At 39.6% G+C, this 18,532-nt stretch overlaps 1 protein-coding gene across 4 annotated transcripts in view; it reads right to left on the reverse strand.

The window, feature by feature from the left end:
- Positions 1-10,498: 10,498 nt before the first annotated feature.
- LOC118827368 (zinc finger protein 420-like) overlaps positions 10,499-18,532 on the reverse strand; it is a 34,691-nt gene continuing 26,657 nt past the window's right edge. The window contains exons 1-3 of one of the 4 annotated variants that reach the window (XM_036598703.1): positions 17,799-17,895; positions 16,044-16,120; positions 10,499-13,621 (exon numbers count right to left, since the gene is read on the reverse strand). In XM_036598703.1, coding sequence (XP_036454596.1) covers positions 11,903-13,492 — 1,590 coding nt within the window. In that variant the 5' untranslated portion in view covers positions 13,493-13,621; positions 16,044-16,120; positions 17,799-17,895 and the 3' untranslated portion in view covers positions 10,499-11,902. Of the gene's footprint in view, positions 13,622-16,043; positions 16,121-17,627; positions 17,652-17,798; positions 17,896-18,532 lie in introns of those variants that run through there. The other 3 variants (XM_036598706.1, XM_036598705.1, XM_036598704.1) reach the window with 3 other exon arrangements.

The raw sequence follows: 18,532 nt of genomic DNA on the forward strand, positions 1-18,532 counted from the left end.
TTACTGAGTAACTCCTGAAGTGAAATTAGTGTTACTTCAAAAATAATCTGAACAAAATAGGAATTCAAGATGTTACCTTACATTGCAGTCCACCCTTGTGAAAAAACCACTCCTTCTCTCTCTCTCTTTCTCTCTTTCTGTCTGTCTCAAACCAGCCTCCATGACAGACTCAGACCCATAAGGAGATCCCAGCCAGCTCTACTCACCTTCCGCACGCTGAGCTTTTCCCCACAGGACTGCCATGGGGGCCTAGACACAGCCTAGACACAGAGCCATATTCTTTTTTTTTCCTTAATGCCTCAAATGAGGCGTAGTTTTGTTTTTGCACCCTATTCTTGCTAAACTCTCTATTTTGAGTTTGTAATGAATGTCTCTGAGACCCTGTCTCCAGTGTGTGTGTCCAGCCCAGCTGTCGGTTCCATTCACACTTGTAGAGAATGTGGGCATGAGCCACATTTTGGTGCTAACCCTCTCTCTGATCACAGCATCCAGGTACTCAAAGAAAAGCAACCCACATGCCAAAGAACAAAAATGTGGCAGTGGTTATAGGAGAGAATGTTACAGGAAGGCAGCTGCCCACAGAGTACTTCCTGGTGAGTGGTGGGCTACTTTACTATACGGCAGTCAGGAGGAGTGAAGGTACAGAACTGCTGGTCTTTCCCCATTCCAAATTAGACACTGCCATGTATTTGGCACAAAAGCATCCGCTAAGTGGGTATTTAGGATATGAAAACACTCTCAAGAAATTAAGACAGATTTCACTGGCCTTCTATGGAGGCTGAGGTCAGAAGTTTTTGTCAATGCTGTGCTGTCTGTCAGTCTCCTCCCCCCAGGAAACCGCCTCTAGCTCCCCTCATTCCATTGTCCATGATAAGAGTGCTATTCAAGATCAGGCATGGACTTAGTTGGACCACTGCAGAAATCCACCCAGGGGCATGAATACCTCTTAGTCCTTATTGATCACGCTACATGCTACCCAGAGGCCGTGGCCCTAAGGAAAGCCAATACCCAGAACATCACTTGAGAACTCATGCTTCTCCTCAGTCGTGTGGGCATTTCAAAGGAGATACTGACTGATCAGGGCACGCCCTTTTTTGTCCAATCTAATAAAAGAATTATGTCATCTCTTGAAAGTCAAGCATAACAATCAGACACTGAACAGAATGCTGTGACACTTGGTCGATGAGGACGCCGGAACTGGGACCTCCTCCTACCATACGTTCTCTTCACAGACACATCCCAGGCCTTCACAGTCTTTATGCCCTTTGAGCTCTTTAATGGCAGAAGACCATAAAAAATAAGATGTATTCTTGAAAATCTTTCAGATGTTCATTACATACCTCACTCACCATATTAATAGCTTTGATTTTTTTTTCTGTGATTCATTTTTTATTATTTGTCCATTTAAAGAACAACACCCCCATTCCAGCCCCGACCCACACACACATAGGACTTACAAGAGGTGGGAAAAAAAAAAACCCAAAAAACATAGCTACAACACAGGAAGCTTTGATTTTTTTTGATGACTTATACAAAGTAGATTTAAATCATCTGAAGATATAAAATGAATAATTATAAAATAATCTTTTTATAGTAATTTCTTGTGAGAGTTCAGTATCTGTTTCAAAATTGGTTCATGATTTGATCACCGCTTTGCAAATAAAAGGAATACTGGATATTAAATTTTATCGCAACATTGCTACCTTACTCATTCTGCAATCATCTAACATTATGGATACATCTAACATTTCTTCATTTTTATTTCTTCAGTTCTGCACCTCCCTGAGAAAGTGGCAAGCTTTAGGAGGCTGGAGCTTCTGAACTGAAATCAATAGTATCTCCAGTGAGCTGAGATCCTAGATGTTTTCTGTTCTAAAGATTTGGTATAAATGCAGAATTATTAGGTAGAAAAACTAGGTAGAAATGGAGAAATAAAAATCTATAGTGAGGGAATGTAAGAAAAGCACAAAAGGAAGTACTGTAGAACTAACCCACATTTGCTTCATGTGTCATTTGTTTAATAGGCCAAAACAGAAAGGCCTGTAGTTAATTGTAGTGTTAGTTCTTATCATCAATCGTATTTTACTATGTCTTTCACTCAGGTTAATGCTGCTTTTGCAGTGAAACATCTTGCAGAGCTGCATCTGCACAATGTACAAGAGCAAAGAGAGGCAGAGAGAGAGAGAGAGAGAGAGAGAGAGAGAGAGAGAGCACTACATCACAACATTCACCACTGCAGCTCTTTACGAGTGACATTATCAACTCAACCAATCGAATTGATGATAAACTCTTTTTGCAAATTCAGGTCATCACTCACTGTAGTGTTTCCTCTTTTTGGGTGTTCTAATACTGACACAGCAGCTGTATCAGGTTCCACTGTTCTGGGAAGCTTACTACAAGAGTTTAGATGTGCATGTGGGAATTTTTGCCCATTTGCCTAGAAGAGAATTTGTGAGGTCAGACACTGTTAGAGAGTGTGTGGCTCACAATCTCCACTCTAGCTGAGCCCAAAGGTGTTCAAAAAGGTTGAGGTCAGGGTTCTGTGTGGGTCAGTCAAGTTCTTCCACACCAAACTCACCCAACCATGCCTTTATGGACCTTGCTTTCTGTACGAGGGTACAGTCATGCTGGAACAGAAAAGGGCCATCCCCAAACTTTTCCCACAAATTTGGAATCATACAATTGTCCAAAATCTCTTGGTCTGCTGAAGCATTAAGATTTCCTTTCACTGGAACTAAGGGGCCTAAGCCAACCCCTGAAAAACAGCCCCCTAGCATTAGCCCCCCTGCCACTCTTATCCCTCCTCCACTAATCTTTACAGTTGGCACAATGCAGTCAGGCAGGTAATGCTTGTGGCAAAGGTGGCATCCTATAACAGTGCCATGTTTAGTCACTGAGCTGATCAGTACAAACCTTTCTACTGCCAGTGATTGTCTATCGAGATAGTAAGGCTATGTGCTTAATTGTATCCAAAAATGACCAGGGATAAACAGGACAGCACACCCAAAAAAACACCCCATACAGTGGCAGAGGGCAGGATGCTGTTTTACTAATGTATAACTTAAATACTAATGTATTTAAGTTATAATGAATTGATATCAATGTATTGAAAGGCTTAATACAAGGCTATTAAAGATGTCCAGGCGGTCACATCAGTGGTTACTCCCTCCTGAAACGGCCATGTTGCATTTTGGAACGCAGTATATCCTGAGGATAGCTCTGCCCGAATACTGGAATATTTTGCTGCAGCAGTTATCTGGGCATCTTTGGCATATTGGGGAAATTCATGTTAGTTAAATACTGCATACTACACTGATGTGCCAAAAGTCATGGGACAGGGACTAGTATCATGTAGGTACCCCTGTTGCCCAGTGAACCACATCCCATAAATGCCCCGTTTGTCGCAATGGTATCCCCAGAATCCTCAGAATCCTCCTCAAACCAATTCTGGACAACTTGGGCCTGATGGCATGGTGCATTATCCTGCTGAAATATCACATCCAGTGTACCCAACCCATGCCATAAGAACACACCCCACACCAGTATTGAAACACCACCAGTCTGCCCAGTGCCTTGTTGACATCTGGGGTCCATGTCTTTATGGGGTCTGTGCCACACACAAACCCTACCATCAGCCTGGAACAACTCATACCATAACTCATCAGATCACACTACATGTTGCCTTCTTCTTCTAGGGTCCAACCTCACAAGCCCAAGTGAGGCATTGTGTCCAGTGTTGTGGCATTAACAGAGGCAATATGGTGGGTCTTCTGCTCCCATATCTTATGGAAACTAAAAAATACTGCACTGACCAGCAGGATATGCGTGTAGGGCCGCACAGCTTCAGAAATGGAATGTCCCATCTGTCTGGAACCCATTATCATGCCTCGTTTGAATTCCCGATAATTCATGTCGCCTTGCCATGAGCATGCTGGCCAGCGATCAACCTCACTCACAAGATAACACCTCACAACTTATGGCGCAACTTACGGTGTGGGCTTTCTCAAGCCATCCCTGAGGTAACGACACTTCATAATCAATTTATATACTGCTATCCAATGCCTTTCGGCACGTCAGTATACTTACTACTTTTAGAAACGAGCAGTACATGAGCAGTATGTGGTAGGCTATTTCGAACACATCCACTAAAACAGTGTTCTTCAAATATCTTCCTGGAGTGCTGCTTTCCTAAAGTGCCTAGTTCCAACTACATTCTGCCACATTGACTCCAGCAATTAAATTCTTCAGAAGTTCCTGATTGGCTGGAACAGATGCATTAGTGTTAGGTAAGGGGGTGTAGCAGTGTGCTTGATTCAGGTTGGAACAAAACTCTGCAAGAAACTAGCTCTTCTGGAAAAGGGCTCGAGACCACTGCACAAAAATATGCAGGGCAGATTCGGTAATACTGATGTTGATACGTGTAGGATAGTTTTTGTTTCCTGAAAAATGAATAATATATTTAATATATGAAAATGAATATAAAATAATAAGATAAAAATAACAATAAAATAAATCTCTCTCTCTTTTCTGAATTACCTACACTCCAGGTGTTCCCCTTCCCTTATTTTTTTCTTCCCCTTTAGACATTATTTGGTATATTTAGTACTAGTGGATGCTTTGATGAATTAAAATTATAATAAGTGTAATATCAAATACATTATTGTCTTTGATAGTATTGCAAATATCTCATTATTTCAACAACATGTTTGTATTTCAGTTTCTTTCTTTTGGTCTTTTCAGGGAATCTTCCTGTCTGCGAGGAGAAAGTTTCAGAGAGAGAATCCAGAAGCATCTGAAGCAACACCATGGAGAAATAGACATGGATTCCCTGACTCATTCCTTTTCCATACTCTTCATTTTCCTGATTCTAACTGTTCCATCTTTTCCTCCTTAAGCTTAGTCCCTCCTCTTTCTGTATACACTGCGAGAACAAAGCAATCATTATGCATAGCATGTAAAACATTCTGTTGTATTTTGAGAATATTAAAATCCTTCAAACAGAAAATGTGAATTCTTGATGCTGTGTCAGCATGTTGGACAAAAGTGCTTACATGGGGCTATAGCATGCAGTTATCTGCCACTGATGGGAACATATTCAGCTTATGTGAACATATGTGAGAAAAAAAGACATAAAGCTAAATATACCTCTATTTTTATTTTCATATGCACATTTATGGATTTATATACAACTATATATTGGTATGTTTTGCAATGAATGATGATTTGTGAGCAAAGAACAAAACAGATTCCTTTATGAAGAGACTAGAGCATTCATGAAAGTGAATGTCTTCTGTCTCATTATTTTAACCCTGTTTTTCAGGAGTATTATCTGTAATATTATCTGTCTCACACCCAGTGGGATCAGCATCGAGCCGGTGATGCTGGTCTATAAATCGACAAACCCTGGGATGAGTGGCAAAACCAGTCATCAACACAGGTTTGTACTTTCCTTTCAGTACAGACAGGTGGTCCTCAAACACTTGCATGATGATATGGGGCATGTAGGCACAGGGAGAGTTCTCAGTCAGGCCAAAGAACATTTTTATTGGCCTTTTATAAAAAGAGAAATACAGAAAGATGTGATGAGGAAGCCAATCACACATGTAAGACCCATGATGGTCAGCATTATTACCAACTCACCCTTCAAACTTGTGTCCATTGAGTTCCTTCCCTTGGAGCCAAGTAAGGATGGCTACGAGTACTTGCTTGTAATTGTGAATCACTTTGCAAGGTTTGCACATGTGCACGCAACCAAGAACAAGTCCGCTGAGAGAAGCTTTAATGATTTTAGTCCTCGATTTGGATTTCCAGCAAGGTTGCACCAGAATCAAGGTTGTGACTATTCTGAACTTTGCAAAAAGTGGTGGAGGGGTGGGGCTCTCAAGAACAACCTCTTACCACCCACAGGCCAATCCTGATGAAAGATTCAACAGAACAAATGCTACAAATGCTGAGAACACTAGAGGAGAAGGAGAAAAGCTAACAGGAGGAGCATCTGCCACAACTTGTTTATGCCTATAATTGTACGTAGTATGAAGCTATTGGATAGTCTTCATTCTTTCTGTTATACAGATAGCATCCATGTCTCCCAGAAAATTTCCTGTTCTGTTTTGAAATAGATGAAGAGCCTCTGACCCCAAAGGGTCATGCCAAGAAATGGAGAGAGAGGATGACCAAAGCCTAGCGCATTGCATCCAGAAAAGTAAGACTGTCCAATGCACAAGCGAAAAAGAATTACAACTGATAAATGCATGACAGCTCTGTCTACAAGGTAGCTACTGAAAATGATGAGTAAAAGTCACATATCCTACACTGAAACCTGCAACACTTACTTAATGCCTTTTTACTTTACTGCCTTTTTACTTTACTTACCAGTGTTCCTGCTAGAAATTTTGTTAATGCCAAACCTGTAAGAAAGAGAGAGGTTCCTCAAGGGAAGACACCTTTAAAGGAAATTCATAATCCTGGTAAAGAAAGTGAAGCAGAACCAGACCCAAGACTGATAGATGCTTAGAGAAAGCCTGAGCTAGAGGTTGACCCTGCACTGGTGCCTAGTTTTCCCAGTCCATTACTGAGACTCAGTCTCAGACAATTAAGATATCTATATGTGATAGGAGGCCAACATTAGGTCAGCCTGAAGGCCATACAACTCTCTTAACACCATAGGAGCTTTTGAGGCCACACACTAACTATTACACTCCCCACCCATATCCAACGCTTCACCACAGCTTCATTTTACCCAGTACCTGTGTTAGTATACTAGAAAGTGGGATCTGTTCATAAATCTGCATGATTATTGATGTACAAAGTTAAGAGGCAGAGATTTTTATTAATGTCAGGAGCCATTTTGTTTTGTCTGTGAGCATGTGATGCCTAAAACGTGTGGTCAAATTTGTGTTTTTATTTTATTACTGTTCTTTTATTTCTTTAAATCTGCCATTGTAATCCTTTTGTTAATGCGCTTTAATTCTAAGCTGTCGAACAGAATGCAAGTATGGCTGCTGTTCCCTAGTGAAGCACTGGCTGTATAGTGATTATGTACTGTAGTCTCCCACACCTGGGACCTGTAACATGTACCAGTTAGAATTTATAACACGTCTATTTCAGGCTCTACTTTTGAACTGTGAACTTAACTGTCTGATTATAGCATGTCTTGTATTGTACGTTTCCATTGGTCTCTTTCATGAACAAGTCATTTCTAAAGAGCAAGCAGGTCTTCTCTGTGTTCCCAAAATAATTGTATTAACTGTATCAGATCTAACCATTAGCTCAGACCAGCGCTCATTTGGAAAGATTACTGAGTAACTCCTGAAGTGAAATTAGTGTTACTTCAAAAATAATCTGAACAAAATAGGAATTCAAGATGTTACCTTACATTGCAGTCCACCCTTGTGAAAAAACCACTCCTTCTCTCTCTCTCTTTCTCTCTTTCTGTCTGTCTCAAACCAGCCTCCATGACAGACTCAGACCCATAAGGAGATCCCAGCCAGCTCTACTCACCTTCCGCACGCTGAGCTTTTCCCCACAGGACTGCCATGGGGGCCTAGACACAGCCTAGACACAGAGCCATATTCTTTTTTTTTCCTTAATGCCTCAAATGAGGCGTAGTTTTGTTTTTGCACCCTATTCTTGCTAAACTCTCTATTTTGAGTTTGTAATGAATGTCTCTGAGACCCTGTCTCCAGTGTGTGTGTCCAGCCCAGCTGTCGGTTCCATTCACACTTGTAGAGAATGTGGGCATGAGCCACATTTTGGTGCTAACCCTCTCTCTGATCACAGCATCCAGGTACTCAAAGAAAAGCAACCCACATGCCAAAGAACAAAAATGTGGCAGTGGTTATAGGAGAGAATGTTACAGGAAGGCAGCTGCCCACAGAGTACTTCCTGGTGAGTGGTGGGCTACTTTACTATACGGCAGTCAGGAGGAGTGAAGGTACAGAACTGCTGGTCTTTCCCCATTCCAAATTAGACACTGCCATGTATTTGGCACAAAAGCATCCGCTAAGTGGGTATTTAGGATATGAAAACACTCTCAAGAAATTAAGACAGATTTCACTGGCCTTCTATGGAGGCTGAGGTCAGAAGTTTTTGTCAATGCTGTGCTGTCTGTCAGTCTCCTCCCCCCAGGAAACCGCCTCTAGCTCCCCTCATTCCATTGTCCATGATAAGAGTGCTATTCAAGATCAGGCATGGACTTAGTTGGACCACTGCAGAAATCCACCCAGGGGCATGAATACCTCTTAGTCCTTATTGATCACGCTACATGCTACCCAGAGGCCGTGGCCCTAAGGAAAGCCAATACCCAGAACATCACTTGAGAACTCATGCTTCTCCTCAGTCGTGTGGGCATTTCAAAGGAGATACTGACTGATCAGGGCACGCCCTTTTTTGTCCAATCTAATAAAAGAATTATGTCATCTCTTGAAAGTCAAGCATAACAATCAGACACTGAACAGAATGCTGTGACACTTGGTCGATGAGGACGCCGGAACTGGGACCTCCTCCTACCATACGTTCTCTTCACAGACACATCCCAGGCCTTCACAGTCTTTATGCCCTTTGAGCTCTTTAATGGCAGAAGACCATAAAAAATAAGATGTATTCTTGAAAATCTTTCAGATGTTCATTACATACCTCACTCACCATATTAATAGCTTTGATTTTTTTTTCTGTGATTCATTTTTTATTATTTGTCCATTTAAAGAACAACACCCCCATTCCAGCCCCGACCCACACACACATAGGACTTACAAGAGGTGGGAAAAAAAAAAACCCAAAAAACATAGCTACAACACAGGAAGCTTTGATTTTTTTTGATGACTTATACAAAGTAGATTTAAATCATCTGAAGATATAAAATGAATAATTATAAAATAATCTTTTTATAGTAATTTCTTGTGAGAGTTCAGTATCTGTTTCAAAATTGGTTCATGATTTGATCACCGCTTTGCAAATAAAAGGAATACTGGATATTAAATTTTATCGCAACATTGCTACCTTACTCATTCTGCAATCATCTAACATTATGGATACATCTAACATTTCTTCATTTTTATTTCTTCAGTTCTGCACCTCCCTGAGAAAGTGGCAAGCTTTAGGAGGCTGGAGCTTCTGAACTGAAATCAATAGTATCTCCAGTGAGCTGAGATCCTAGATGTTTTCTGTTCTAAAGATTTGGTATAAATGCAGAATTATTAGGTAGAAAAACTAGGTAGAAATGGAGAAATAAAAATCTATAGTGAGGGAATGTAAGAAAAGCACAAAAGGAAGTACTGTAGAACTAACCCACATTTGCTTCATGTGTCATTTGTTTAATAGGCCAAAACAGAAAGGCCTGTAGTTAATTGTAGTGTTAGTTCTTATCATCAATCGTATTTTACTATGTCTTTCACTCAGGTTAATGCTGCTTTTGCAGTGAAACATCTTGCAGAGCTGCATCTGCACAATGTACAAGAGCAAAGAGAGGCAGAGAGAGAGAGAGAGAGAGAGAGAGAGAGAGAGAGAGCACTACATCACAACATTCACCACTGCAGCTCTTTACGAGTGACATTATCAACTCAACCAATCGAATTGATGATAAACTCTTTTTGCAAATTCAGGTCATCACTCACTGTAGTGTTTCCTCTTTTTGGGTGTTCTAATACTGACACAGCAGCTGTATCAGGTTCCACTGTTCTGGGAAGCTTACTACAAGAGTTTAGATGTGCATGTGGGAATTTTTGCCCATTTGCCTAGAAGAGAATTTGTGAGGTCAGACACTGTTAGAGAGTGTGTGGCTCACAATCTCCACTCTAGCTGAGCCCAAAGGTGTTCAAAAAGGTTGAGGTCAGGGTTCTGTGTGGGTCAGTCAAGTTCTTCCACACCAAACTCACCCAACCATGCCTTTATGGACCTTGCTTTCTGTACGAGGGTACAGTCATGCTGGAACAGAAAAGGGCCATCCCCAAACTTTTCCCACAAATTTGGAATCATACAATTGTCCAAAATCTCTTGGTCTGCTGAAGCATTAAGATTTCCTTTCACTGGAACTAAGGGGCCTAAGCCAACCCCTGAAAAACAGCCCCCTAGCATTAGCCCCCCTGCCACTCTTATCCCTCCTCCACTAATCTTTACAGTTGGCACAATGCAGTCAGGCAGGTAATGCTTGTGGCAAAGGTGGCATCCTATAACAGTGCCATGTTTAGTCACTGAGCTGATCAGTACAAACCTTTCTACTGCCAGTGATTGTCTATCGAGACAGTAAGGCTATGTGCTTAATTGTATCCACCTGTCAGCAATGAGTGTGGCTGAAACACACACTCAATAATTATAAAGGGGTGTACCAATACTTTTGTCCATGAAATGTACATGTAACATACTCATCCAGAATTCTGATTCTATGGAACAACATCAAAAAAAAGAAAAGATATGCATCTATTAGGTTATATAGCATGGTGGAATACCTTGTTTGTATTGATGGTCAGTTTTTGCCACAGAAAACTGAGAAGGCCTGGTTTGATATTAGAAGCTAAAGAAAAACACCCATTTATTATTTGTGACGTGATATATTCTAAAAACTAAAGAATAGACCACACAGTGAATTAAGAGAAAAACAGATAAAAAATGTTATAGATTTTTTCACGTTTACAGCAATATAAAAACGAAATATTATTTAACAAATAAAAATAGAGAAAAAAAAATGGAGAAAAATAATCTCAACAAGTTAACATGTTTATAAAAACACCCAAAACCTAACACCAAAGGCTTAACAAAGACAAAAGTTTAAAGACAAAAAAATCAATCAAGTAAATCAAGTAAAACTAAGAGAGGGAGAAGAGAGACAAAGATAGATATATAGATATAGATAGATAGATAGATAGATACTCCTCTGTCACCCCATATTCTCATGTGCAAACATGTACATCAGTTTCATTTGTAAAAAGTGTTTAGCATCTTGTTTTAACACATATACAGACACGTTGCGTCATCATGATTAGATGGACATCGTTCTTCATTTCCTTAGGTTTAGCTCGAAAAGTCCATGAAATTCCATGATTTTTCCAGCACTTATGATGGAGATACCAACTCCTGTACCATCAGCTGACATATCTGGTGGGATAGACTGGAGATGGGTATAAACAAGTCCTTATCTCATGTCACTGCGACCATCTCAGGGAACAGTCACTCTCCAAGCATCAAAAAGAAAATCAACAGTCTCTAAAGTCTCTGAAAAGAGTAATGGAAAGTTAATGTGCTGTCGTCTGGCCTGTATTCAACTTTATGCAGCTAAAAACAGGCATACGTAGACCATACCGAGGAGAGGTCACCAGCATGTTACTCAGATAGCTTGATTTCTTGCAGTTTTTTATACTCCTGTGTCTCCTATATATAGCTGTTCAGTTTTGCACAGGACAGCAAAAACTTCACTGCCGCAGTCTTCAGGGTCATATCTCCTTAATTACAGTCCTCAAAAAGAACAATCCGAACATACAGCATACAGATAACATCTCCTAAAGATTAAAAAGGAAGACAAAGTGGCACCTTCACCACAACAAGCATTAACTAATTAACATAAAAATCAAAGGAGCAAAAGCCACTTTAGGGTCTCAAGAAGCTAAGCACACTATCAAATATTTGACATAACTTACATTATTGCAATAGATACACTATACAAGCTTAAATATACTAAATTAGAAAGTAAACAAAATATTGAATGTGGAGCATCTCAACTGTTTTCACCATATTATTAATATTCCTCATAAATATTGCTTTGTATGATCATGTATTAGAAACAGGGTAAAACAACAAAATGCAGATTTCTTCTCTAAAAAACAGTTATCAGGATTTTTTTAAATCTGAGCTGGAAAAACAATTCCCTGCAGACTTTTAGTCCCAGAATATGTTAAGGTTACACTCATTACTGCTAATTTCCACCACTGCCCTTAGTGCACTTGTGTGTCTTCACAGTCTTTGAATGCCTGAAACTCTTCCCACACTCCGAACAGTGATATGGCTTCTCTCCAGTGTGAATGCGCTGGTGCTCCCGGAGATGAACCTGTTGATTAAAACTCTTCCCACAATCTGAGCACTGATACGGCTTCTCTCCTCTGTGAATGCGCTGGTGTCGTTGGAGATGACTCTGCTGAGTAAAGGTCTTTCCACAATCTGAGCAGTAATATGGTTTAACTCCTGTGTGAATGCGCTGATGTTTTTTTAGAGTACTCTGATGATTAAAACTCTTTCCACACTCTGAGCAGTAATACGGTTTCTCTCCTGTGTGAATGAGCTGGTGTTGTTGGAGATTTTTCTGTTGATTAAAACTCTTCCCACAGTCTGAGCAGTGATATGGTTTAATACCTGTGTGAATGCGCTGGTGTTGGTGGAGATTACTCTGACGATTAAAACTCTTCCCACACTCTGAGCAGTGATATGGCTTCTCTCCTCTATGAATGCGCTGGTGTTGTCGGAGATGACTCTGTAGCTTAAAACTCTTCCCATACTCTGAGCAGTCATAAGGCTTCTCTCCTGTGTGAATGCGCTGGTGTTGTTGGAGATGACTCTGACGATTAAAACTCTTCCCACACTCTGAGCAGTGATATAGCTTCTTTCCCGTGTGAATACGCTTATGTTCTCGGAGCGAACTCTGACGAGTAAAACTTTTCCCACACTCTAGACAGTGATGCGGCCTCTCGCCTGTGTGAATGCACTGGTGTTCTTGAAGAGAAGTCTGTTGATTAAAATTTTTCCCACACTCTGAGCAGTGATACAGCTTCTCTCCTGTGTGAATGCGCTGGTGTGTTTTGAGAGAACTCTGATGATTAAAACATTTGTCACACTCTGAACAGTAATATGGTTTAACTCCTGTGTGAATGTGCCGGTGATGTTGAAGTGAACTCTGAAGGCTAAAACTCTTCCCACACTCTGTGCAGTGATACGGCTTCTCTCCTGTGTGAATACGCTGATGTTGTTGGAGTGAACTCTGACGATTAAAACCTTTCCCACACTCTGAGCAGGAATACAGCTTCTTTCCTGTGTGAATGCGCTGGTGTTGCTGGAGATGACTCTGTCGATTAAAACTCTTCCCACACTCTGAGCAGGAATACGGCTTCTCTCCTGTGTGAATGCGCTGATGTGTTTTGAGATGACTCTGATGATTAAAGCTTTTTCCACACTCTGAACAATAATATGGCTTAACTCCTGTGTGAATGCGCTGATGTGTTTTGAGATTACTTTGATGATTAAAACTCTTCCCACACTCTGAGCAGTGATACGGCTTCTCTCCTGTGTGAACGCGCTGGTGTTCTTGGAGATGACTCTGACGATTAAAACTCTTCCCACACTCTGTGCAGTGATACGGCTTCTCTCCTGTGTGAATGCGCTGGTGTATTTTCAGAGTACTCTGTTGTGTAAAACTCTTTCCACACTCCAAACAGCGGTGAGTTCTCTCCTTGCTGCATTTCTGTGTGGTACCAGATGATGTTTGCTCAATACCGGAACGTCTTCTGAACACCATCTTCTTATATGTAACCTATTTCAGCAGCTTAACATTCCTCTTGGTGCAATGTCCTAATATGTTTACAGAAGGAAATTTAAGCTGGGTAGGCAAGTGCAGGAGAAGAATTGAAATAGTGCGTATTCATTTCTGCAAGAAGAAAAAAAAATCAACACTCAATGTGCAATGCAACAAAAGTAGTCTCATCCCAATCATGAATGCTCCACTTACATCAACTGGCAGAAACTATAATGAAAGAACAAACTTCCATCTGATGCGGAAATGCTTATCACCTAATCAGCCAAACTCTCCAAATAGACATATAGACCACAGAAATCATGTTGTCATGCTGATGCTGATATTGAAAACTCTGGGGCTAAGCTGGACTTCTCCATGTCAAAAGTGGCTGGAATTATTTTAAAACCGCCACCATCATGTCTTGTGGTTAACCAAATGATATGTACATTTTTCCATTGAATATCACTGGATCCTCTGCTTTACAAGTTTATTAAGGACCTTAAATACGAATTCAGCTACAAGCATTTTTATTTGGTAAGGTTTTAGTGCTTATTTGACTTATAAATCCTGAGCAAACTTCAGCAAACAATATGGCATTTTTGCAGAGAAAACAAACAATTGCAGACGTTGTGTGGGGCTTTGCTTGCCATGTTGCACACATGGCAGCTAGATGAACTCCACAGACAACAAAAACTTGGCAGCAAAGCCTGTGATCGGTCAGTCCATGTTTTTATGACCCCAGCGTTTTGCTCTTGTGTTTGTCACTTATAGATACAAGCGACAAACACAAGAACAAAACGCTGGGGTCATAAAAAGGTACAGGCTACAGCTCTCAGCTCCTGTACATTTCATTATGTTTACTTTATTAATATCTTCCCATGTATTTCTGTTGTTTTAGTAAGCGTTGTTTCTGAATATAACAGTCTATAATTGTTGCTATAGTAACATAACAGAAAATGGGTTCTTGTCAGGCAGCTGCCTAGTAGATCATATCAAATCAGAATAAAGTGATATAATTTCATATTTTTACAGTATCTAATGTATACGATCACTCTTTTATGGTCACTGTCATAGGTGTTATGTGTATGGCAAGATGGAGCTGAGAGCTGTAGCCTGTACCTTTTTATGACCCCAATGTTTTGTTCTTGTGTTTGTCAACTAATAAACCTGGCAATACGCCTGAAACCAAAGCTCTTGTGAAGAATCATGACTCACATAAAGTGGTCACAGACTGATACAGAGGTGTTACACTTTTAAGGTGCACATACCAGCGCTGCGTCGACAACTCTGAACACTCTCAGCGCGTCACAGCATGCCACTCAGCATTTTGTCATTACTATGTTAAATTAAGCCACATCGAGACCACAGAAAGCAATGCTAGGTAATGTAGCTTAAAATTTACAGGAACAGTTCTCAGCTAACACTACAGCCTAGGCTTTTTCAGCTAACTAACAAAGAGCTGCTTGTAAGGTAGTAAACTGATGAAACTGATGCAAGCATGATTAATGATGGTGAATCAACTTTCACCAGCAAAAAAACAAACAAAAAACCCCAAAACAAAAACAAAAAGTAATACAAAATAAATGCAATGGTGATGGTAATGACCTTAACCCTACGATAGACATCACATGACCATGGTATTGCAGTAATGCAGTTATCGTAACAGCCCTAATGGGCCATCATTTCACTCACGAACAGGCGCTAAAGTGCTTCTTTAGAAAAACGAAGAAAATCTGATGTGTTCCCAAACAGTGACATATTTGTAAATAAATAAATAAACAAAAAAATATTAATGTATTATGTTTCACCATTGGCAGATATGTACATGAAGAATATCAGTGCATCCCTATATTTAATGTTTAAACTTGAATATTTAAACTAAATTTGTCCGAAAGCAAAAATGGAAATTTAAATTTGCCATATTTAGGTAGCACATTTTTTTGTTTGTTTATTTATTGATAATTTTGTAATATTAAAAGCACACTTTAGCAGCCATTTTGGGTAAGCCAGTGATAGATATTGCTTGGCCTAATATCAATCACACAGCTACCTCTAAATTCTATCTAATAAATAAAATATCTAACATATAACTTTGTGTGTAAGGCTCCTTAAGTTCAGAGGCATCAATGCAGCCAAGACCAAAGGAAGTGTCATTAGATTTGGACAATTTTCTAATTATAATTGATAATTAATAATAATAATTGATTCTGTGCCCCCCTTAAACTGGTCTGGATAAGACTGGCACCATTAGAATGCTTTTTGTGCTAGATTTTGTGTTTCATGAGAGTGATTCTTTGCATTCATGGTAGTGTGTCCTTATTTAAACATATCTTTGGGTACTCAAGTACTCCATTAACTCCTTAAATGGACAGGGCCTGCCAGCATGGCCAATAATGCCTGATTCCTATTCTGATTATTCTGTTGTCTGGGGTGTTGATTTGGAATAAATACAGAAGAGTCAAAGCTGGCATTAATATCAAAGTCAAAATATTGGTATCAATCCAACACAAATTACCACAAACACACCCACACACACACTGTTTTATGCACTTACCCATTAGCAAAGCTTTATCCAATTCTCTGCTGAAAATCAGTTCCTGATTCTGAAAATTTCAGCCTCTGAATCTGTGTCTGTGGAAAATACAAATCCCCATATAGTCCATATAAGTCCATTTTTATTTAGCTTTTAACACTTTTTAGCTAACACAATTAGTAATAAAGGTTAATAGCGGGAAACAACACACTGCATTGTAAAACTATATCATTATTACACCTCTTTGTTTATTCTGAGTGTTTTTCATTTACAAACTTTTGTGGAAATCATTTGAGTGCATCCAACCTGATTAAAGTGGATGGTGAGAGGCAGAGCTTATGCTATTGACACACCTAAACACATTTACATGTCTAGTAAAGCATTAGAGAAAGATCTAATGTGAAATCCAATAAAAATAATCATGATCAGTTTGAATGATAACAGTCAGCACAAAGAATCACAGTCAGCAGATTATGTAATAATTGTGAAAGATCTGGCCTAGACAAGAATTGTTTAGCTATTAAAACAACATTCCTATAAATTAACGTTCTTAAATCAAAGATCCGCTATGTCAAAAATTAACTAAGTTTGCCATGGCAACAGCCCTATTGACTACTTTAAATAAATGCACCTTTTCACCTCCAACAAGACTTTCAGCAATGAATCTGCATTCAAATCAGATGCCGTATACTGCTGGGACCACGAAGTTCACGAATATTACTACCCGCCCCATCACACTCTATTTACATTCATGCTGTCTGGAGAGAGAGAGTGTGAAAAATAAAGGACCACCAGTTTTCATTAAATACAACCAGACAAGAGGTTCCCATTTACAGGAGACCCCACACTATACAAACTGTTATGCTTTCTTTCACATTGCAGCCTCATATAACTAATAAATTGATCACGTGCTGAGATGTGTGTTAGAGGAGGGAAAATACAAAAATATACACAGCACTGGAACTGAGAACATCTGAACTAGACCATCAAGCTCCTGAACCGCTCTCACACACTACACCCCCATCTAAACAGACCTCAAACAACCACCACAGAGAATTGCTGATGTCACTCCTCCCAGCTCTTAATCTACCAGCCATTGACCAGAAACCCCCACTCAGACATTCACAGCTCTCAGGAAGCACTTCGTATTGTTCTAGAACAAACTGTTATTTTCTCAACACATTCACACAAATATGTTTACCCACCTTGGATATGACGTCAATCAAATCATTTTTATATCAATCAAACTTTATGCATTAATTAAAGCTACATGTTCAATTTGGCATGAAGTCTTTGCACAATTTTTATAAGTGAATGGTTGATAAGATCTGCTTTACATGTTCATGAACTGACAGTTGAACAGTTATGCACATAAAGACTCATCCTCATAGTTTGTTTAAAATGAATAAGTTAACTTGAAAGTATTTATACACAAAACAACAGACGCACATGAGATCTGCCAAAAACCAAAAAACTTGTTCCAAAAGTTGGCTGGAAAGCAAAAAAAGATCCACTCGATAAGAGCTTTATTAACACAATAAGTTAACTGACAGATTTTCCAAGTAGCATATATATCGGAAACAAACATGCTTTACGTTTGCCAACCTAGAAAAACATTATCAACCAAATATTCTGGTCCAACAGCTCACATCACTCAGCCACGTTTGAATGAAGCCGCTTCATCAAATCTTATTTTCAGACTCAAATGTGTCTCCAGCTGTTTGTCTCAGAGTGAATGAAGAACAGTGAGTGTTAAAGAGTCGGACAGCTTCCTACCTTCAACAGTTCAGCTCTTGTTTCTCTTTCTCTAACTATACTGTATGAGCGCGGAGGCGTGGACCGCTGACCACAACACAACTTTCTGCTTCTCCGCTTGAGTGCAGTTCGAGACAGTCATAGTTAAAGAATTAGCGCCACCACGTGGCCTGAAGCGGCTGTACACTGTAACCACGCGGTCACGGAAACAGGCGGAACTGTCGTTATTTTAAATCACACCCGTTTCCGGCCAAGCCCTACCTCCAGCGCTCTGATTGGGCAATAGGAAAGAGGATTCGTGAAGATTTCACACAGAATTCAGGACTTACCATAACATCATGTATAATCTTTGATTTGATATAATATCAAGATTTAAATTAGAGAACAAACACTTTAAATTACACTGTGCAGAAGAAAAGACAACCAGCAATGGACACGCATTTTGTATGTTGTACAGTCTCATTTGGACAGGATGATTAAAAAAAAGTTTTATGCTAACCGTGAATTTAAAAATTTAATGGCAGAAATTTTGAAACATCTTTGGGATTCCCCTTAACTGCCTTTGTGAAAAAATCCAATTAAATGTACCTTTCAAATGGATTTAAAATGAAAAGTATATACTTTAATATTGCCACTTTAAACAAACTGCAATACATATTGTAATTAAGTTATGATAGTTAGATGTGCATTTGCTCTTCCAATTTAAATTTCCAAAAAATTCAACATGAAGCATTCTTTAAACAAATGCTCTTAGG

Source organism: Colossoma macropomum, unplaced genomic scaffold (assembly GCF_904425465.1).
Source record: "Colossoma macropomum unplaced genomic scaffold, Colossoma_macropomum, whole genome shotgun sequence".
Taxonomy (NCBI): Eukaryota; Metazoa; Chordata; class Actinopteri; order Characiformes; family Serrasalmidae; genus Colossoma; species Colossoma macropomum.